The sequence below is a fragment of the Miniopterus natalensis genome, chromosome 12 (genome assembly GCF_054644295.1).
Source record: "Miniopterus natalensis isolate mMinNat1 chromosome 12, mMinNat1.hap1, whole genome shotgun sequence".
NCBI lineage: Eukaryota > Metazoa > Chordata > Mammalia > Chiroptera > Miniopteridae > Miniopterus > Miniopterus natalensis.
Window position 1 is genome coordinate 29,203,549 of NC_142092.1, and position 22,507 is coordinate 29,226,055.

Consider the following 22,507-nt stretch of genomic DNA (forward strand, 5'->3'; position numbering starts at 1 on the left):
AGACCCAATAGGCGTCCCTGTCAAGTAGACGTTCGCTACCGTCATCCAACAGTGAGATGGCCCCAAATGCAATTTCTCTTTCTTTTCTGGTTCTTACATGAAGGAGAAGATGCTGTGCATTTTGTTTGGGGTGGAAACAAGTGTCAAAAGTTGGATTTGGGGGCATGGTAATGAAGGGGTTGGCTTTTAGCTTCTTATATTTTTTGAGTACTTGTTGGGCCAGTGGCGTCTTAGGCCGTGGGCATATCACTGCAGTCTCCTCTCGAGAGAGAAACTCTCAGAATATCGCAGAACGTTTGCATCCTTTGTTCTTACAGCCCTTTGTGAAACCAGAGAACAAATTCTGGCCAACCATTGCCCGGATTGATGACATCTATGGCGACCAGCACCTGGTCTGTACCTGCCCACCCATGGAGGTTTACGAGTCTCCATTTTCGGAACAGAAGAGGGCCTCCTCTTAGTTCTCTCCCTGAGGTCAAGTGACTGATCCGATGCCTCTCTCGAGCATTTGATAAGCAAGACATATTTCACCGCCCGCCCCAGGCTCAAGTAGGGGTTTTATATACTGTGTATATTTTTGTAATCTCTGTCAAGGTAAATGTAAATACAGTTAGCATAGTGAGTGGGAGCTCGCTGTTGGAAGACTGATTGGCTTCGGCGCCTCTGTCTCCACATGTAGCAGTCGATGTTCCAATTGCCTTGATTGGCAGCCATTTTTCGTTTTTTGCATAGAAAATTTGGGGGCGTGCTAGGAACTTTTTCAGTGCAGCAAGTTCGCAGACATTGATTGTAGAGGCTATACTGGAGACCCAATAGACTTATTTTTCCCCCCAAATAAGTCCTTATGGACTGTGCCATCTGTGGGAAATCCCAGGGCAAATGTTTACATTTTGTATACACTGCAGAAATCTTTTTCCTCCGACTAATTTGCTTAATCTGTAATAGCATTCGAGTGTTTTTCATGTGTGAGGGGGTTTTTTGTTTTGTTTTTTGTTTATTTTTTACTGTAATTATTAGTGTTCTAATAAAAGCATTTCAATTTGAAGAATGATTTCTCGATGCATTTTTCAACCTTACTTCCATGTACAGGTCCAGGGGGATTTGCAGAGTAGTGAGAACACCTAACCCAATGGCCATCGTTACATGATCAGTTTTGTCTTTGGCTGCCAAAAGGAACAGTGCCTATGTCTTAGCTGTGAATACCACTTTGGCCCTTTTTGTTAGAATTGTGTTAGGTTGCGTGTAAATGAAACCCAACTATAGAAGTTTAATTGAATAGTTTATTTTTTTCTCATTTAACAGTAAGTCCAGAGGTAATAAGCCTGGGGCTAGTGCTCCTTTGATCTTTCTGTTCTGCCTTCCTTTGAATGTAGCCTTCATCCTCATAGTCTTAAGAAGGCTGATGCATATCCAGGCATTACATACCCATTTCTAAAAAGGAAAATGGGGGGAAAACGAGAGACAAAAGGTAGATGCCATCCAAGTCGGCTTCTATTTAAATACTTTCCCAGAGGTTCCACCCAGTAACTTCTGCTTACTTTTAACCCGCCAAAATTGGTTCAAATTGCCACTCCTGGCTACAAGGGGTATGGGGAGGTGTTTTAGCTGGGCACGTTACTGCCCCAAAGAAAACCAGGAGTTTGTTAAAAAAGAAAAGGGGAAGAATGGGTTTCAGGTAGACAATTAGCATGCCTACCACAAATAAATTTCTCCTAGAAATAGCAAATGCTTCACGTGCTCGCCCCTGATGGTTATTAATCATGTGCTCTAGCCCTGACTACTTGGTTCCTCCTATGGCAGCTTCCTCAACTGTCACCCAAGCTATTGCGACAATGATCTGGACGGAAGGTCTGAGTGCTCTACTGAATGCTCTGCAAGTGGTCCACTTATTCTCACACTTAAAAAAAAAAGTTTGTGAGACAGTTTATTTCAGCCTAACTAAGCAGAAAACAAGTGATGGGATCCATGGCTCCTTTTCAACGTATTTATTTTATTTTTATTATTTTGTTGTTAATCCTCACCTGAGGATATTTTTTCCATTGATTTTTAAAGAGAGTAGAAGGGAGGGAAGGGGGGAGGCAACCAACCGAGCCACAGGGCCAGGGCTAATGTCATAAGTGATTATTATCTGTTGAGTACTTCCCAGGTGTCAGGTACTATTCTAAGTGTTTGTATTATCATTGGAGCCTTGTAACACTCCACGTTTACACAGGAGGGCAATGGTATGGAGAGATGCCCAAGGTCACACAGCTAGGGATAGGAGGAGAGAGCAACAGCCTGAACCCAGGCTGAACAGCTCCAGCGTCCACCCATGAAAGCAGGCTACCCCGCGCCATGGTCACTGCCAACCTGGAGACTGCCCTTCCTGTGCTGAAAGCCAGGCTCGCCACAGGCTGGCCACCAGGGCATGGGGTAGCCCCTTCCGAGGAAGGACAAGCATATGAAAACAAATCATGGAGGTGAACAGCCGTTTTCTAATTTCTTTAACAGGCTGTAAAGTGTTACTGGTTGGATGCCACAGTTGTTTCCACAACGACTCATCCACTGCTTCCTCCCCAAATATATCAGAGGCAAATGCAGGTGGTTGAGTTGAAGTGAACTATTTGTCCTTCACTATTAAGTCGCTTACGTGTTTACCTGACACTTGTACTCCCGACTTTCCCACCTCTGGGTCTTTACCTGCGTGGTGCCCTCCACCTGGAGCCCTCCCGGCCACCTTTTCCTTGCCCACGCCTGTTTGTTCATCTCTCAGCACCTCTGTGAAATGGGCTGTGTTATTTTCTATCTTGGCACTCAGTTTGTTTTCTTAGCACAGTTAGCAGTTATTATTCTGTTTACCTGGTTTTCGCCTCATTAGACCAAGTTCCCTGAGAGCAGGGACCATATCTCGTACATCCCTGGATCCCCAGTGCTGAGCCAGGGCCCTACCTGCAGTATGTGTTCAACACACAAAGAATATGAGTTGAACGAATAAAGGGATGATCCTTGATTGCAAAGAGGGACCCTGTCACTGAGACCAGTATTCCCAGTGCCTTCTGTGAATCCTGTTCAAGCTCAATACAAAATGCTGGGCCCTTAAACAGTGCTTCCAGACTTTGTGTAGGGTGCTCCCCCACCTTTATACACACACACACACACACACACACACACACATATATCTCTTAATTGATTTCAGAGAGAAGAAGGGGGAGGGAGAGAGAGAAACATCAATGATGAGAGAGTCATTGATCGGCTGCCTCCTGCACGCCCCCGATTGGGGTTTGAGTCTGCAACCCGGGCATGTGCCCTGACCGGGAATCAAACTGTGATCTCCTGGATCCTAGGTCGCTGCTCCACCACTAAGCCACACTAGGCCGGGCTCCCCTCCTTTTTTTTATTGTGGTAAAATATACATAACATTTGCCATTTTAACCTTTTTCCTGTAGTTCAGCGGCATCAAGGACCTTAACGATGTGGAATATACCGTCTGAGCAGTTTTGAAGATCAGGGGTCTGAGGTAGACACGCACACTCATCCTAGGACTCACGCATCCTCTCTGCCTCCTCAAAGCCCCGGGACAGGCCAAAGGCCCCTCTTGGGACAGTCCTTGCCTTGCGTGCATGTGATCGGGGGCATGGGCCCCATCCTGAAACCTGTCAAAGCTCTTAGATACATATAGGGGCCCTGTTTTCCGGTGACAAACTGGTGTCTTTCATCCAAATAAAGGATGTTAGGTGCCACCGTTGGGTACAAGAAGCCACCTGGGACAAGCAGTTTGGAGCCAGAGGTGCTAGCACGTTTAGAGGCTCCCAGGACAGACGTTCTGGCTCAGACATTGGGCAGGCTCAGGGATGTTTCCTAGGGCAGTGATTTTTCAAACCTTCGTGTGTCTAGATCACAGGAGGGCTTGTTGACACAGAATGCTGGGCCCTGGCCCTGGAGTCTCTGATTCAGTAGGTCTGGGGCAGGGCCAGAGTTTCCATTTCTAATAAGTTCCAGGTATTGCCTCAGCTTTCTTTATCCATACTTCAGGGAAATTTCCAGAACTCTAAGCCTTTAAGGGATGGTGAGGGTGGGAAAGATGCTGAACTTAGTCACCCTTGTATTTTTTATGCAAATCTTACTATTTTGAGAGAAAATCCCTTTCCGGGCTTTGGCTGAGGCTCCTACGGCCGAGGAGACTGTCAGAGCCCAGCGGGCGCCGCTTGTGCTTCCGCCTCGCTCTCTGATCTGCTAGACTCGCTCCCGCCAGCACTGCATCAAAAAAGTCTTTTTAAGATCAAAATGTCAGCTCTAGTCCCAATAAAGCTGATTAAAGGCTGGTTTTAGATCTCTAGCCAGAGGGCTGGCTCTCCATTTCTGCCCTCGATGCTTCCCGTCTAAGCCTGGGGACACCCACCCCAGGCGAGTCTGAGTCTGTACAGCAGATCCACGGACCCAGGATTGCTGCCCCGTCTCATCCCGGGTGAAGAGGGAAGGTGACAGGGGGCTCCCCAGTGCTGGTGCAGTAACGTCAGTGAACGGAGGTCGTCATCTATCATCTTCTCTAAGAGCAGTAAAGAGGAGGGCCAGAGGCAGGGGCGTTAACGTTAGCTGAGGTCCTTCCACCAAGAACACAAGAATCCAGGGAGCAGGAGTTGGTGCCCAGCACGGAGCACACTAGTCTTGTAAAGCTGGTTACTTCTTGCTGGGGGGAGTGCAGGGTAGCAATGAGAATACTCGCCCTGCAGTCTGACTGCTTCTGGTCGTATCTCAGCTCCCCTGTATCCTAGCTGTATGATCTTGGAGAAGATAATGAATATCTCTGAGCCTCAGTCTCCTTACCTGTAAAATGATATCACCTACAACTCCTAGATGTGTATTCAGTATACTGCTCTCAACAGTGCCTGGCACAAAGTAAGTAAATTTTAGCTCTTATTATTCTCATCTTCACTTAGGATCTTGTGTCCTATACTGCACATTCCTGCACTCCTCGCCCCAGCGTAGGAGCCCGGACCCCAATCCGACATACCCCACATTCAGACCCATCTTCCTTTCCTTTGCTTTCCATTCCTAACGGTCCTTTTCCTCTGGATGGACAGAGAAAGTGAAAGGAACATGAGCTGTGACTTCATACAGATCTGGATGAAATTCCCAGATAGGCCAATTGTTTTGAGACAACAAATTCACTTATCCTTTCTGAACTTCAGTTTCTTTTATTTTTTTATTGATTTTATTTTTTGTTAATTCTCACCAGAAGACATTTTTTTCCATTGCTTTTCAGAGAGAGTGGAAGGGAGGGGAGGAGGTGGGGAGAGAGAGAACAACACTGATGTGAGAGAAACACATTGACTGGCTGCCCTCCACAGGGGCCCCGACCTGGCTGGGGATCGAACCTGCAACCTAGGTACATGCTCTTGACCAGGAATCGAACCCAAGACCCTTAGTCCATGGGCTGATGCTGTAACCACTGAGCAACACCGGCCAGGGCTGCACTTCAGTTTAAGGTGTAAAATAGCAATAATAAATGTACTTCCCTCAATCAGGCTTGTTATAAGGATTAAATGAGATAACACAAAGTGACACTTAGCATAGTGTCACCAGAAATCAGTACCTTATTCAGCAAACACTGACTGAGCCATACGTACCTACCAGGCACCATTCTAAATGACAGATACAAGGTGAACAAGAAAGATAAGGCCTTTCATGAAGCATCAATTCTAGATGGACAAACAGACAACACATAAATTAAGATTTCACAATGTTAAATGTTTAGGAAACAGTATCTGCGTCAGGGTTTGGGACCTCTTTATATTGGGTGGGCAGGGAAGGATTCTCAAAAAGCTGACTTTTAGGTTAAAATATGAACAAACAGAAGCCAGCCATGACTAGATGTGGGCGAGGGAAGGGGAGTTGCTTAGAAAGAGAGAGCAACGTGTTTGAGAGCCTTAGTACCTATCCTCTCCATTTTAGCATTTAGCTATTTTCAATCTCATATTTAAAGGGTTTTAAGGGTTCCTGGGAAATAGGGAGGAACGATGAAGAATAAAAGCTGGGACTAAGGCAAGGTGTGCAAACCTTGCTGGGAGTCAGAAATGGGGAGAGGGTGGTTTAGGCCTAGAATCAAGGTCATAGAGAATAAAAATAGGGCCCAAAGAAGGGGACCCTGACTCAGGTAGAAGGCTTTGAGGACAAAGAGGGAAAGACAGCCCGGCCGGCGTGGCTCAGCGGTTGAGCATCGACCTAGGATCCAGGAGATCGCAGTTGGATTCCCAGTCGGGGCACATGCCCGGGTTGCGGGCTCGATCCCCAGTCGGGGGCGTGCAGGAGGCAGCTGATCAGTGACTCTCTCACCACTGATGTTTCTCTCTCTCTCCCCCTCTCCCTTCCTCTCTCTGAAATCAATAAAGATACATTTTTTTCAAAAAGGGAAAGATATGTGTGTGGGAGGTAGGGGTGGTCCTTGAGTCAGGAAGGGAAGCATTTGCAACGGAGGGAGGAGGAATCAAAGTGGGAGGAGGTGCAGACTGGGAACAGGAAAAAATGGGGGGAGGTAGTTAAGGGCTTATGGTGGGAATGAGGAGAAGTTAAGGATTAAGATGTGAAAGTGGAAAAAACACCATCAGCTCAATGGCAGATGAAAGGAAAGTCAGGAAGGGGGAGGGAGAAAAGCCAGAGACGGTGGGGTAGGGGAGCGGGGAGAAGGCTGTTCAGGGTGGGATGAGAGGGGAGTCACGAGCATGAGCAACAAGGCCCAGGAGAAGACTCCCTCAAATTAGGAAGAGAGATCGAGAGGATGGGGAACAGAGAAGATTGAAAAGTCGGCTTAAGATGGCAAAGAGAAGGGGTAGAGGGCAGGAGGAGGTCCCAAGTCTGGGAGGCGGACAGGCGGGGAGGAGCTGGCCTAGGGCCCGAGTTCCTCTGGGTGACACAGAGCACAGGAAGCCCCAGACATTGAGAGCAAAGGTCCTGCAGTGGTTGGACCTCCCAGTACAGGGCAGAGGGAGGATGCCGAGTAGGAGGGAAAGGTGTGTGGGAGGGGATTAGGAGGGGATTATCCTGGGAGAAGAGGAAAAGAGCAGGGAAGTGTGTTTTTGGAAACCAAAGAGCAGCAAGATTATTAAACTGAGGGGACCATATGGGAGGCAAGGGAGGGAAGGCCGATGCCCCGGGGTTAGAATGTCTTCGAAGTTGAAAGCAAGCCCTGAGGACAGGGCTGGTGGACACTTCCCAAATCACAGAGGCTGAGGGCTAGAGGACCCACTTGTTCATTACCGGTTATGTATACAGGCGGTACCCTGACATGTATGATGAATGTGGAGCATGTTTGTGTACCTGAGAGTATGAACTTCCCAGCCTTCATACCTGTACCCACTGTTCATCTGGAGCTTTTCCCACATCTCTTCCACACCTTTTATACATACAACTCCCAGGGGTGGCGATAAGTCCCTGATATTAAAGTTACAATCCTGACCCTAGCGGATTCCGCTCAGTGGTTAGAGCGTCAGCCTGTGGACTAAAGGGTCCCTGGTTCAATTCCAGCCAAGGGCATGTACCTTGGTTGCAGGCTTGATCCCCGGCTCTCGTCAGAGTGAGTGTAGGAGACAACCAACTGATGTTTCCCTCTCTCCCCCACTCTTTGAAAGCAATGAAAAAATATCCCCAGGTGAGGGAAGGCGGGGAGAAGGGTGTGGGTGGGGAGAGATTAATCGGGGAACTTTTATGTTTGTGGGCATGGCCCATGGACGTGGACATTGGTGTGTGGAGGGCCTGGGGGTGGGATGGATGTGGGATGGAGGGGATCAGTGCGTTAAAAGGGGGACATCTGTAATAAAATTTTAAAAAAAGTTACAATCCTGGCTATCAGATCAGCTATTCAGTTTGTTTGGAAATGTAGTTAATTTGGAGCAGGAGGAGGTCTCTGGTGCCTGGAAGTGGCAGGGCTATTGGCACTTTTTCCATACAAGCAGTGCTGATAGATTATGGCTTAATTGGCTTTACAGACTAATCAGGGAAACTAGCCCTTTATATCGCGGTTCCTACGGGAAACATCTTTACAAATTTGTACAAATGAGATTAATTCATTTTCAACCTACATCAAGTCACACAGCATGGCTGTCATTCTTTTACAAATTAACTTCTAAAATGCAAATTGGAGATTGCCTGTAATTCTTCTGAATTCAGTAGAACTGATGGAGGGGTGAAAAAAAATCAACTCTAAGTTATTTTTTTAATGGGTCCATAGGACTTTCTGGGTGTCCAGACTGCCCTCTCTCTATAAAGGTTAGGGTTTTCAGAACTGACACAAGAGGAATTTTAGTGTGCTTTTGATCTGATGGTTGCATTGTGCTTTAACATTAGCAAAAATATTTGTGTAGTTTGAGTGTGACAATTAAAATTTTCTACAAAAGCACTTCTGAAGATCATTCGAAAAAAACAAAACAAAAGGACTCGGAGAAATTCAAGATTTAAGTAATTTAAGTAACAGCCAAACTCCCAGAAAACAGAGTGGAATCCAAGGGCACCAGGAGTGATGTCAGTCATCCTAAAAAAATGCAGATTTTTCCCCAAAGGTGCTGCCTCTGGCAACTTGATCCAAAAGTATTCCTTACTGCAGTAGGAGCAGCCAAAGTAGAATTAGATGCAAACAGATCCTTTCTTAAAAGACTGGCACAAAGAATGGAAAAAAGAAGAGATAGCTTGCTTACATTCAATACATTTTACCCAACATAAACTACACAGGAATATTTAAGTTTCCCATAACAGAAGAAGTAAATGCTTTTATTGGTTAAAAGAAGCTGCTTCAAATGCATTCCAAAAGGCAATGAGGAAAATACTTTCCATGGAAGGAGACAGTTGGGTAGGCTGTTAAATAAACTTGCAAATAGCAAAGGAGTGAGTGTAGGATGTGGTGCGAGCCATGCTGGAAGGGGCAGGGGAGGAGTGTGGAGGGTTAGCACTATTTCTGTATTTTGTCAAAAAGAAAGCCTTTCGTCTGGGGCAGTGTCTGCCATTCAGAGAAGTGCTGTCAATCTGAAGTCTAATGCCTGTGAGCATAAGGCAGCTCTGAGAGGAGAGGCTGAAAGGTGCCAGAGCTATGCAGGCTCAATACAGTCCTTAAACAATTTCATTATGTCCCAGAAATTAATTGCATTTAAGAATGCAGCCCATGGTTGTCATGAGTATGAAAATGAGAAGAGTCTCTCAAAAATACGTGCCATACAACCATTCAGATATTTTTAGATGAAATTCAGTCAGGTTGCACATTAGGTCTCTTTAAGTGTCCAAACCTGGTTTTCAAAGGGCAAGAGGGTGTAATATAAATTAAAAATAAATAACATAGTGAAGGAGAAGTAGTGGAAAGTAATACACAGTCTTGAGTTTAAATTCTAAGTCTGCTGTGATGACCTGTGACTTAGGGTGAATAACTCTCTGAAACCACTACCTTGCCTATAAAGTGGAGATGACGTCATTTACTTCACAGGTTGTGAGTAGTAAGTGAAATAATATATGAAAAATATTGATAGCACTTCCTTTTTTTTGGAGAAAATGAATTGGTGTGTGAAATATTGTCATCGCTACTCCAAAGACATGGATATGGTGGTAAAACATTCCTCTTCCCCTCATTAAAAAAACCAACACCACAGGTTCTCAGGGAGGAAAGAATGGATAGTAAGGACCAGAAATGGGGCATTTTTAGAACTGGGAAAGCCCTGGTTCCAACATGAGGATCGAAAAATCGGTATCTACTTAACCCAAGGTCATAGTAGAAAACAAGCTTTCCTTCCCAGACCATGGGTCACTAACAAGACGTGAATGCAGAAGCCGAATTAATACAGTTACATTTTGGACTCTCACTCAACAAAATTAACGTAACAAATGTCTCAGTTTCAGGAAAATATACAGGGCCCTAGAAAAAACAATCTAAAGATTTCTCTAAAGGAAGCAATTGTGTCTATACAAAATGAAGCCCCTAAACAACACACTCTGAGAAGAAAATGCCACAGATGAACTCACAAATTTACAAAACACAGTGAAATTCAACATTAAGCAACAATACGTGACAGAATTCTTACTTTTAAGAACCAGAAATGAGAGAAAAAAAGGACTTTGAAATAAGTGTTTTAAATGCTCAAAGAAATATTAGAAAAACTACAATTCATCAATGAGTACAAGATTATGAAACTACAACAGATGAACCTGGAAACAAAATAAGAAAATAGTTCTTGAAATAAAATTACTTAGGTGGGTTAAACAGTGGACTAGACTCAAAGAGAAAATTTAATGAATTGGAAGAAAGATGAGGAAATCACCTAGAACAGAGCTCAGAGGCGGTCAAGAGGTGAATGACATAAGAGATGTTAAGGTGTGGCGGGTACACTGCTGACAACTTCTAGCAGGTTGAGACGGAGGTAAAGAGTATGGGAAAGGAGCAATATTTTAAAAAGAAAATAAAAAATCTGTAGAACAGAAGTCATGTATTCTCAATTTAAAGGAGTACAATGAATCCCAAACAAAAAGTCTAGAATCCAATCAATGCAACATTACTCGTATTGAGAACCAGGAAAATCTCAACTTGAATCAAGAAATATATAAAAGACTGAAATGGAAATTTCAGAACTGAAAGGTACAATAACCAAACCAAAACAAACAAAAAAACTTACCAGATGGGATCAAAGCAGAATGTAGATGAAAGCATCAGTGAACCTACAGATAGATCATTAAGAATTATCTAATCTGAACAGAGAATATAAATTGAATAAAAATGAACAGAATCTCAGAGACTTGTGGGACAATAATAAAAGCTAGCATTCATGTCACTGAAGTTTCAGAAGAGAAGAATGCAGGACTGAACCATATTTAAAGAAATAATGTCTAGAAACTTTCCATATTTGACAAAAGATATAAACTAGATTCAAGAAGCCAAGTGAACCCAAAACAAGATGACTCCAAAGAAAACCATGCTCAAACACATCATAATCAAATTTCTGAATATTAAAGACAAAAGTGTTCAAAAAAGCGAGAGAAAAATAACACATTACTCATAAGGGGAAATAAAATGAATAACAGATTTATCAGAAATCCTGGGGGCTCAAGGTTTGGGTGAAAATCCACTTCCGTGCTCATTCCCGTGGCTTCAGGACCTTGCTGGCTGTTGGCGGGAGACATCAGTTTCTTGCCACATGGGCCTCTCCATAAAGTAGCACAAAACATGGCAACTGTCTTCTCTCAAAGTGAGCAAGACAAATTGTCCAAAGTGAAAGACACAGTGTATTTGTAACCTAACTTTGGAAGTGACATCCCGTCACTTCTGTTGCACTCTAATCATTACAAGAGAATTAGAAAGTCCAGCCCATACTCAAAGGGAGGAGATTACAACAGGGCATGAAGGGGCTGCTTACAACACTGTCAACCAACTTACCAATAGTGTTTAGTTCTAGTTCAATATTATTAAAAGACCAATTTAAAAATTCAATTCCTTGCCTACCAGTAGGCTGAGGAATTTAGGAATGCTTCAATTCATCAGGATAGGCTAGGTCATGTTAACTCAAAAACCTTAGGACCTTTTAAAGATTTACTTCTCACTCATGCCCTCTTCATTTTTCTTGAGTAAAGAACTATTAATAAAATTGATATGTATGGTAAGCATATATTTAATTTTGTAAGAAACTGTCAAATTATTTCCCAAAGACTTACACACAGAGGTTCACAGCAGGTTTATTAATAGCAAAATACTGGAAACAACCCAAACATCCATCAGCAGATGAATAGATAAAACATACTGTGGGATATTCATATATAATGAATTACTCGGGGATACGTTCAGACTTTGGCAGTATCCATTCTGTTTTATGTTACTTTTCTTTCCCCTCAAAATCATGTTTATTTCTAAACATTTTAATCTCAAATTACTCTTCACACAGCAGCTTGTTCTTCCATCGATGCAATTTCATACTTAAGGATATAGTTGTAAAGCTCTTCTTTATTTTTTTCAGTAGTAGTTCAGTCATCCTGTTTGGGCCCTCTGGCTAGCTCTTGATTTCTTAGGTCCAGTGGCTGGTGTTTTAATCTTTTTTTCTTTTCTATGCAGTGTCCAATTAATCCAGGTTACTAAATATCAGTTCCTTCAGGGATTTAAAGGTCTGGTATGGGGACCAGTCAGCAGACAATGGATAAGAATAGCTCTTTCCAACGTGAGCTGGTGGCAAGCAGGCCATTAAGCTCAATTCCCTCAAATTGGGTAGATGGCCATGAGCTCTATCTTGGGCCCTAATGGGCAAAGAAAAAAAAGCAGACAGTGGGCAAGTCAGAGCAGATCTCTACCCAGTGCTGATGAGTAGGATCTATATTAATTTCCAAAGTTTTAAGCTATATAGGCAGGGCCCCTTTCTGTTACCCAAACTGTTACAACAGGGTTGTGAGAAAACAAAGGGTGTTTTATTTATATTCATTTATTTATTTTTTAATCCTCCCTTGAGGATACATTTTTATCAATTTTAGAGAGAGAGGAAGGGAGAGGGAGAGAGAAACATGGATCACTTGCCCCCCACAAGCACCCTGACTAGGGATCGAACTTGAAACCTGGGTATGTGCCCTGACCAGGAATTGAACCCATGACCTTTTGGTGTATGGATCGATGCTCCAACCAACTGAGCCACACCGGCTAGGGCCAAAGGGTGTTTTAGATTGCCAGTTTCTGAAAGATTATCTACTATCCGTAAACATATTAGCATGCATATATTTGTTGAATAAACCATATTATTTAGAAGGTCCAAAACTAGAGGCCTCGCCTACACTAGAAAATATTAAAGAAAATAAAATCCTACGCATACTAAAGTGGTGGAGTGTACAATAGTAATCACTGTAACTTACTAAATGTAAAGGAATCCAGTGAAAAGCTCATCTTTCAAACCTGAGCTTAAGAGACAACCAGATATTACGGACCACCTGAAGAAGGGTCTTGGAGGGGGAAATCAAACCTGAATCTGGACCAATATACAGAAAATAAAGAAACAGGTTAAACCATTCCACATGGTTATAATCAGAAAAATCTATTCTGTCAAAAAGACTTTAGAACAATTTCAACATACAAATTGTAAAAGGTAAAGGAAAACAAAGATTGAGGGGGCTATATATAGCTTAAAAGATACTTGAGATAGTATTAACAATGCAAGATCCTTATTTGGATCCTGATTCAAACTAACTTAAATACCCATCTATAACACTGCAACAATGGAAACTGAACATTTACAAGATATATAATTACTATTAAAATTTTTTACATGTGTGACAAGGGTATTGTGGTTATGCTTTCTAAAAGTCTGTATCTTTCAGATACAAACTGAACTATTTATGTAAAAAAACAAAGTCTTTAAAAAAAAGTTTAAGAACAACATAATATTGCTTAGCATTGGGCCATAGCAGACACTTCTGAACATGTTAAGCTGTAATCAGCTTTGTTTCCTAGTCTATCTTGTTATAAGCTGAGTTAAGACAATATAGAGCGTAACTGTGGGAATCACTCATCTTACTAATAAAAGTGGTAGAACTAAACCAGCTCAAGTAGCTGGATCTGGGAGACATTCCCCACCCTTCATGCAGAGATATGGCCAATTCAGGAGGAAATTACACCACCAGATGATGCAATTTAATGATCCATTTTCAATTTGATTTAAATTTGATTCTTCAAAATAAAAATGATTCCAATGTCTATAACTAGCCCTGAGTGATAATAGCTCCAATCATTATGCTGAAAGCCAGAACTTGGTCTTGGATTTAACTGAATGCAGGGAAGGCACTGGAACTAATCTGGCTTACATTCAAATGAGAGCCTATATAGTCCAAAAGAAAAGATTGCCAGGTGTGTACTCAGATTGCCTAAATTTACAGTTCTGCCACTTTCTTGGTGTATGAACTTTGGCATGTTTCTTAACCTTCCTTTGACTTTGATATTCATCCATAGGACGGGGATAATAGCACCTGCCTCTTAGGAGTGTCAGTAGGATTAAATGAACATACATAAAAATATACAAGCGACTAATGCAAAGCAAATATTCAATAAATACCGGCTATATGTATGGCTCTGAATTTAGGAGTAGGAAAACTAAATCAAATCAAAACTTTGATGAAAATATAATAATGTAACTTCAGAGACTAGATCTATATTTTAGAATATTCTTGCATCTGAAATAAGTAGCACTGATTATGCTAAAATTGAACATAAGACTGAAGTTGTTATAAACAAAAGAAGTCACTAGATTCTTATATTGAAAAAGTTTCCCATTTAGAAAAATTAAAGAAAAATCAAACCCAAGGTGAAATCTGTCCTTAGTGCTTAAGATTTTGTATTAGTTCTTGTTACCAAAAATCAAGAGTGAAAAATTGTGCGAAAATGTCTGTATCAATAAAAATGTACAATGAAATTCTCTGAAAATGACTGATTCTTAAATGCACATACGATAAGCCACACAAATATAAAACAGTGAAGCAAGATGAGCTATTTTGCTGGTCATAAAATATTTATTAAGGTATACTTTAGGGAGCATAGTGAATATAAAATTTAGGATCACAATATGAAGCAATTCCAGCCCTCTCAATAGTCAGCCCAGTCCTCAAAGCTCTGCAGATGTAAAACCACTGGTGAGACTCACTAAAAGCAGTTTGACTAGTACAGAAAAGACTTTTCATAAACATTTACAATTAGAGCATCCGAATACTTCTTTTAAGTGCAAAACCACACCACATTACAATGTAGCAACAATGCATTCATATTGTCCTCATTAGTCATTAGTAGTCAACTTGCATAAAACACCAGAAAAAAGCACAATGGAGCTCACAAAATGGGCTAAAAAATGAACCTGTCCTTGCAAAACACACATTGTAATGGAAGAAGATATTAAAAATGTATTATGCACACTACAGAAGCTGCATTCATTCCAACAATCTCAAGTGTCATTTCCTTTTCTGTAAAATCAAATTACATGGACCAGGCACAACTAATATTTGGGAGGCAGTGTGTAGCTAAAATTTCATTTAACTAATTATTCAATGATTTAAAAAATCCCCATAAATCTTTTCTGTCCTGAGGTAGTTGCAAAATAAATCATAACTTGGATATCAACTAGAGCTGAGGCTTCAACTTGTACTCATTACAACTAGTTGTTACTGACAGGAACTACCTTTTGATATTTAAAAGACAGTTGAGAAATGGGCCTCTTACTACACACAAGATGATGGCTATGTAGGAAAAGAGGATTAGCTGCTTCAGAACATGAGAGATATGGTCCACCATTGCTTCCACCCATACCCACCCCCAACCACTTTAGATTCTTTATTGTCCAAAAAATCACCAGAAGCAACACAGTGGAAGTAGACACATCATCGTCCTTTGCTGTAGCCAGGGAAGAAAAGGTCAAGTAGAGTCTGCAGAACCTCATTGGGAATCATGACGTAACTCTGGCCAAGATCATGCCGGCAAGCAGGGCAGGAGAAAACTTGAGCCTTAAAGGAACGCTGTAAACAATCCTAAGGCAAAACACAACGAAACAAAAAAACCCAAGAAATACACCCAATTTCATCTGGTTAAAACACGTAGAAAAGTACTCAACAATTTATGCTTTTAAATAAGAACTAGATACTTAATGTTTGGCAACATAAAAGATGAATAATGATAAAGACCTGAGTCTACACTATGAACATTAACTCGTCTACAGACATGGCTTTAGCTCTGCCTCTAGCAGTGATTTCAAACTCCTCTTTCATCTCACGGCTTGCATAATCTAATTACTAAAGTTCTGCGGCACACGAGAAAATACATTTTTTGCCCATCTGACAAAAAGTAGGTATAATTTTGATTTTTAAAAAAAAAAGATAGTTGTAATTACCTACTCTTATTGCTCCAAAATGGCTTTTTAAAAACAGCAGTTGCCTATTCTTGTACATAAGGATTTCTGGTACCAAGAATTAATGAACGTGACCAATATATTTATGGCTTGAGACAGGGAATTCAAACTGAACGGCTATTTTATGTTGGCTGTTGTCATTTCTTTATTTGATAATCTAAGGGAAAAGAGGTCAGTGCCCCTGACCAAATAGTCAGGAATTGCACAATTTAAAAACTCTTGCTGCACATCGGATGAAAATCACTGCTCTAGCACATACTGAGAGACTTCAGGTAAATGACAACTTCCGTATGCTTTCATTTCCTCATCCAGTAAAATGTGGGCGTTAAAGATTATGGTTCTCACTAGCCTCATCTTCTAGGTTGGATTTTAATCTTTTCTTTTCTGATAGAGTACTAAAGAAAAAAAAATTCAGGGTTCCCCTCCGTAGAACTAATCACTTAACACATAATGTGTCTTCCAAAAATATAGTAGAAAGTACTAAATCTATTACACAGTTAACTAGCTCAAGGTCAGAAACAAAAATGTATGTGGCAGGTTTGTTTCCATTTTACAAAAGAAACTCAAGTTTGGAAGCTAGGTCAGGGCACACAGCCACCAACAAGCAGTAGAGCATGATTCTAACCTTGTTTTTACTATAGCTCAAATTTTCCTTTCACACCACACTGATAACACAATATTCAAGTCCTCTGGGCATGCTGCCAGACAGAATCTGTTTTAGATACCATTAAGTACACGGAACTATTTCAATTTGCACTATAGAATACAAAACATATAAAAGACTATAAGAGAAAACAGCAATGACACCTTACTTTCTCTCCTCCATTTCAACCCCTCCCTAACAATGCCAAACATGAGAGAATACCTCAACTATATATATTTCAATTACTATTACTATCTACTTAAAAACATTCATTTACCACCAAGATGTAATTAAGTGCTTCTGAACTGGCAAGGTTCACAACTGTTCTGTTTCATGGAAGAATGCTTCTTTGCAGGTTTGGAGGTTAGTGTGCCTTCTGGTCTAACAAGGGAAAATGAGAATGAACTTCTACTTACTTTACAGACATTGTGGAGGCAGTCTGTTGTCACAGGCTGGTAAACTAGCTCCTGGCAGCAGACACACATAAAAGACTGTTCCAATTTTTTCAGAAAATTCTAGATGGTACCCAAAGGGAAGAAAAAGAAAGTTAGCATATTATATTAATAAAATTCAAAGTGATTTTAAAAAGTGTCTTAGTCACATTTAATATGTTTCTATTAAGAAAAAAAATCAAGTAGTGGTTGTAATTAGCGAACATGTAATACAAAAACTGAAAAAAGAACGCATTTCCTAAGATATACACATTAGTTTTAAACCTCAGGATTGGGTTGAAAAGGCTGCAAAGTCAAATATATAGCATTAAAATGTAAATGCTCCCCCCCAAACCTTACATTACAGAGATTATTTTTCACTGTTAAAAAAAATTACGGTTCAAGGACATGGGCAACAGTATGGTGGTTGGGGGGGGGGGGGGAGGTGGAAGAGGGTATATCGGGGATAAACGGTGATATAAAAAAAATAAAAGACACAAAATAAAGAAAAGAAAAAATCACAGCTTGTCTCAAGGTCATTATATACATTTTCAAAAAGCTGCATGGTATTCCAGTATATGAACATGCATTATTTATTCAATCTTTTGCTACAAAACTTGAATATTTATTTAAGCTTAAAAAAAAAAAGCAGTGGGTAATAATACTCTATAGGACCTAAGACCCAGAGAATCAACATATTTATTTTCCTAGGACTATCTTCTGTGATATTTTGCCTCAACCCCAAAATCCCATATTTCCCTGATGCTAATGTTTACTCAAATTGGGACCAAATTATAAAAGGTAGAGCCCTCAAAAGCAAATGTAATCAAATGGGTGTTCTATACCCTCAAGCCATTACTTGTTGCATTTTACCCAAGCTGTTTGTTTCTTTTAAACTAGGATAAGCAATTTTTTGAATAGTCACAGGATAATTCTCCAGTTATTTTTTGTAGTAAGGGAGTATATTTTATGTTCTTAATGTTAATAGAAAAAGTAATATTTTCAAGTAAAAATAAAAAATCAAAGATCCCAGAGTGTAAGACAAATAACATATGATTTCACTTATATGTGGAATCTAAACAAACAAACCTAACCTCATAAATATAGAGGACAAATTGCCAGGGGTGGGGTTGGGGGTAGGCAAAATGGGTAAAGAGTCAGAAGGAACAAACTTCCACTTATAAAATAAATAACTCCTGGTGATGTAATATGCAGCACAGTGACTATAGTAGTTAATAATACTATATTGCAGAGTTGAAAGTTTCTAAAAAAAGTAAATCTTAAAGTTCTCATCACAAGAAAAAAATTTTTTGTAACTATGCAAAGAGAGATGTTAACTAGACTTATTGTGGTGATCATTTTGCAATATATACAAATGCCAAATCATTAAATTATATATACTGAAACTAATATAATGTTTTATGTCAATTATACCTCAATCAAAGAAAAATCAAAGATCCCATTTCAAGGTTATTTCTTGATACTAACTTATTTATAAACATGGATTATGAAAGGCAAGTGAATATTCCACAAAGTATTATGCAACATATTAAAAGAATAAAACAGTTAGGGGATCTGTGGGAAAAACTATAAATTTAGTGCCAGGTACCCTCTCCCTGACAAATGCCTTTTTAAAAGCCTGATATTTCTCCGGTACCTCCATGATGCCTATAACATGTACTAGAGGTATTCTGAATTGACGTGATGTACTAGGCACTCATTTACATAGCAGTGATAAAAAGGCCAAGTCTCTGCTCTCATGAAACTTTATATTCCTTTAGGAGAGCAAACTAAAAAAAAAAAATTCAATTTCACATAACAATAACTGAGCAAATTAAAGCAACAGAGTAAAGAGTGGCTACTTTAGAAAGGGTAGTCAGCAAAGGCCTCTCTGAAGAGTATAGTAGTACTGCAGAGACTTATAGGATATGAAGGAGTGAGCCACAGGAAGAGGTAGAGAATTCTAGTGTATAAAGGCCTAGCAGCCAGAATGGGCTAGTGTATTAAATAACAGAGATCACTGTAGCCAAAGCAAGTTGGGACTGAGAGAGTAGTAAGCGGAGACTGCAAAGCCTTGGGAAGGTGTCTGGATATAAATGCATATATTGTACGTATGTACATTTATTTGAAAGTCACCATGGCCAACACCTGATTTTTATGGCTTAATAAATGTGTTCCTGGCTCATCTGAAGAGAATGGGAATGAAACCTACCCAGGACAACCAATAATAGTACATAAACATCCAAAGTAATCACTAGAAGCTACATCGCAATCATCTGGCCCATGCATGTAAGATTCTGCCACAGGCAGGCAGGACTTTTTTGTGTTTGTTGTTGTTTGAGAATTGTCAATTGATGACTTGATTTCATATAAAAGTTACATTGAAAGAAGAGGTTGAAAAGTATATTTAATTTGTACATCCTTGCCAAGTCTCACAGGATGCAACCACTTTGATAACTTTTATTGACACGGGATATACATAGAGCTAAATCACTTTACTTCTGTCCTCCAAATATGTAAGTCTCATTCTACCAAGGATAACCCAATATATTGCATTTTTAGGGAAAGGAAATGATGACTCCAAAGGGTATTTGCCAAACCTTACCCATTTCTAAATGTTTAAAAATTGTACCAGGAAGACTCTTCCTTAATATAACAATGACGGCTATTTCTGAAACAAAAGCAACACAAAAACTCTAAATACAGATAGAGAGCACATATAGATATTCATTAACTCCATTTCAGACACATGAGAAGATCTGGCTAATGCAGAGAGAAATAAAAGAAATATTGGAAAGAAGAAATTACTAAAAGATGACAAGATGGAATTTCAAGAGAGGATACCAGAGGTCACCAACAATAGCTGCACATCACAATACTTTGGAGGGGGAAAAAACGTAAAAGTAACTATATTACATATAACAAGGGGTTAATATCTAAATAAAATAGAAGATTGGAATTTATAAGCAAAATTTAAGACAATAAGAACAAGTGAGCAAGGAATGAATAGACAACTCATATTTGAAACTTCTAAGCTTTGGGGATCTGATAAGAAAAAGCTTTGTTTGCAAAACACAGTTTAATATAAAAAAATCCACATGTCAGTTAACTTTGTAATTCCTTTTCAACTTTAAAATGATTACCGCCCCCCCCCCACCCCCAATCCAAAACATATGAAGTATTTAAATACATCAATGCTGGTTTATTTACCCCTAGGGTTGAACATGTAGGCATTAAAACTGTGCTAAATTACTTAAGACCTATACTATCTGGTAACTTTAAACACTAACAAAAACTTTCCTGATGAATTTTAGATTAAGTTGAGTATGTTCTAAAACTGAAAATTCTTCCCATGAACCTCAACACAAATTATTAAGTTCAGGCACAGAGAGGTCAAAAACCAATATCAAAGAGATCTAAAATAAATTTAAAAGCATGTTAAGTACTGCCTCAGATTGTTTCTGAAAGCTGGAGACTCAGGATAAAAGATTAAAGGATCAAGTTTTGATCAGCTATTGTTGGTGACCTCTAGTATCCTCTCTTGAAATGCCATCTTGTCATCTTTCAGTAATTTCTTCTTTCCAATATTTCTTTTGACTTGTGAAAATGATACTTTCATAGGGAAATTATTTTCCATTTGTTAATATCAGGACATTATTATTTTTAAAATCTTATAATGACTATGTATGGTGACATGATTACCAGACTTATCATGGTGACCACTTCCATAAAGTATATAAATATCTAATCACTATGTTGTACACCTGACACTAATGATATTGTATGTCAACTATACTTAAAAATAAAGTTAAAAATAAATTAAAGCATGTAATTATAATGGGAAAAAAAAAAATCTTTACATACTGGCCCTTCCACAAGATGTGCAAGCACTTCATCCCATAGCTTCTGGTTTTGATGATCTTCTCTGATTAAATGCTGTTGTTGAGGGGTTAGCTGGAAAGCCTCAACTGCTTCTGCTGAATCTGATGCTTTGAACACTTTGGAGGCACTTGGACAATCATCTAGATTTATTTAAAAATATGTCAGTAGACTTACAAGTGGTTCTAAGCAGAACTATGAAACATGAGTTAACTGGAACCAATAATGTTTAGCATGAAGATAATCTGCATAAAGCAGCATCTAACCTCCTCTGGAGTGTAAGATACTGTATTTGCTGCACTTTTGGTTCTGACACTACCAAAATACGACAGAAGTACCCATCTCCCACAAAATAAAACCCCCTCTTTACTTTGCTTTTAATTTCTTATGAGTGTCTCAAATTAATCTCTTAATATTTCTCTTTATTAGAAACTATGTTATTAGGATTTATTTTCTGTAACATTACTTACCATCATCTGGAGCTGGCCTCTTTGAGGCTCCACTGGCCTGCTTCTTTGACTGTCCTTTAGTCTTCTTCCCTTCCTTATCTGAAGGGTAACCTACTGGATACTGATGGGGGGAAAAAGTACAATATATACTTAAGCCTCACAGAAAAGGGGAGTTATAGATCCTGGTGAGAAATTTAAAAAGGCCTCGGAAGAAGGAGGATCTATACTTTCCCTAACTGAATGACTTTATATAAAAGAAACAGACATTTAAAAGAAACAAAATTCAAAAGGACAGAAGACTTAAAATCCCAAATTCAGTGTAAAACCATGTACTTTTGATTGTTAAGAAATTCCATTTTATAATACAACCATCTTAGTTTCAGATCTAAAACAGGAAAGATAAGTTTACAGGAGTTGTGACTAGGTGGCTTGAAAATTTTGAGGAAGGAAGGAAAGTGGAATCTTGATATGAAGATAAGTGAAGATCAACTACAGAACACAATAGATGGTACTCATATAGATGGGATTACACTAAATTGTGGGGCCAATATAAAAAAACAACAACAAAGCAAAAAACCCCACCAAAACATTAAAAGTAAAATTTCTTCTCTCTCAAAATTAGGGAGGTGGGGTGGAATAAAAATTTTTAGAAGACTTAATGCCATCAAATCACTGAATTCTTTATCAGCCAAAGGTCACACTTTAAGGAATAAATTCTACCTATTATGCTTATATTTTACTAGCTACCTTTTTTTGGGGGGGGGGGGGGGAAGCAATGCTTTGTGATAATAACCATGTTAAAAGCTCGATGTTTCAGGTCTCTTAAGTGATACATTAATTCAATACATTAATTCATCAGAGTAGGTAGGCTTATATGCTTCTGCTCAGTTTCATGCCTAACCTATCTAGAACATTTTTTGATGAATAGCAGATTTGAAAAAGTCTTAAAAACGGATTTAAAAGGTTTTTAAAAATATTAGTTACAAAAAGAATTAGAGTTGACCCTCAAACAATACAGGTTTGGCTTATGTGGGTCCACTTACATGTAAGTTCTTTTCAATAAATATATTGGAAAATATTTTTGGAAATTTTATTAAATTATTCCTATAAATAAATATAAATTCACATTATCTTTTTATTTTTCATGTCCATTGTTGGACATATAATACATTTAATACCTACAGTGTTTTATATCATATAAGACAATATTGATGTAGGTACTGACACATAATTCATCTTGTAAAC

General features: G+C 39.5%; 2 protein-coding genes across 2 annotated transcripts in view; one reads left to right on the top strand and one right to left on the bottom strand.

Moving 5' to 3' along the window:
* GLDC (glycine decarboxylase) overlaps window positions 1-1,048 on the top strand; it is a 71,282-nt gene extending 70,234 nt beyond the window's left edge. The window contains exon 25 of the mRNA XM_087822540.1: window positions 318-1,048. Coding sequence (XP_087678666.1) covers window positions 318-461 — 144 coding nt within the window. The 3' untranslated portion in view covers window positions 462-1,048. The remainder of the gene's footprint in view (window positions 1-317) is intronic.
* Window positions 1,049-14,458: 13,410 nt separating this feature from the next.
* UHRF2 (ubiquitin like with PHD and ring finger domains 2) overlaps window positions 14,459-22,507 on the bottom strand; it is a 74,050-nt gene continuing 66,001 nt past the window's right edge. The window contains exons 13-16 of the mRNA XM_016214233.2: window positions 21,284-21,383; window positions 20,799-20,956; window positions 16,920-17,018; window positions 14,459-15,483 (exon numbers count right to left, since the gene is read on the bottom strand). Coding sequence (XP_016069719.2) covers window positions 15,337-15,483; window positions 16,920-17,018; window positions 20,799-20,956; window positions 21,284-21,383 — 504 coding nt within the window. The 3' untranslated portion in view covers window positions 14,459-15,336. The remainder of the gene's footprint in view (window positions 15,484-16,919; window positions 17,019-20,798; window positions 20,957-21,283; window positions 21,384-22,507) is intronic.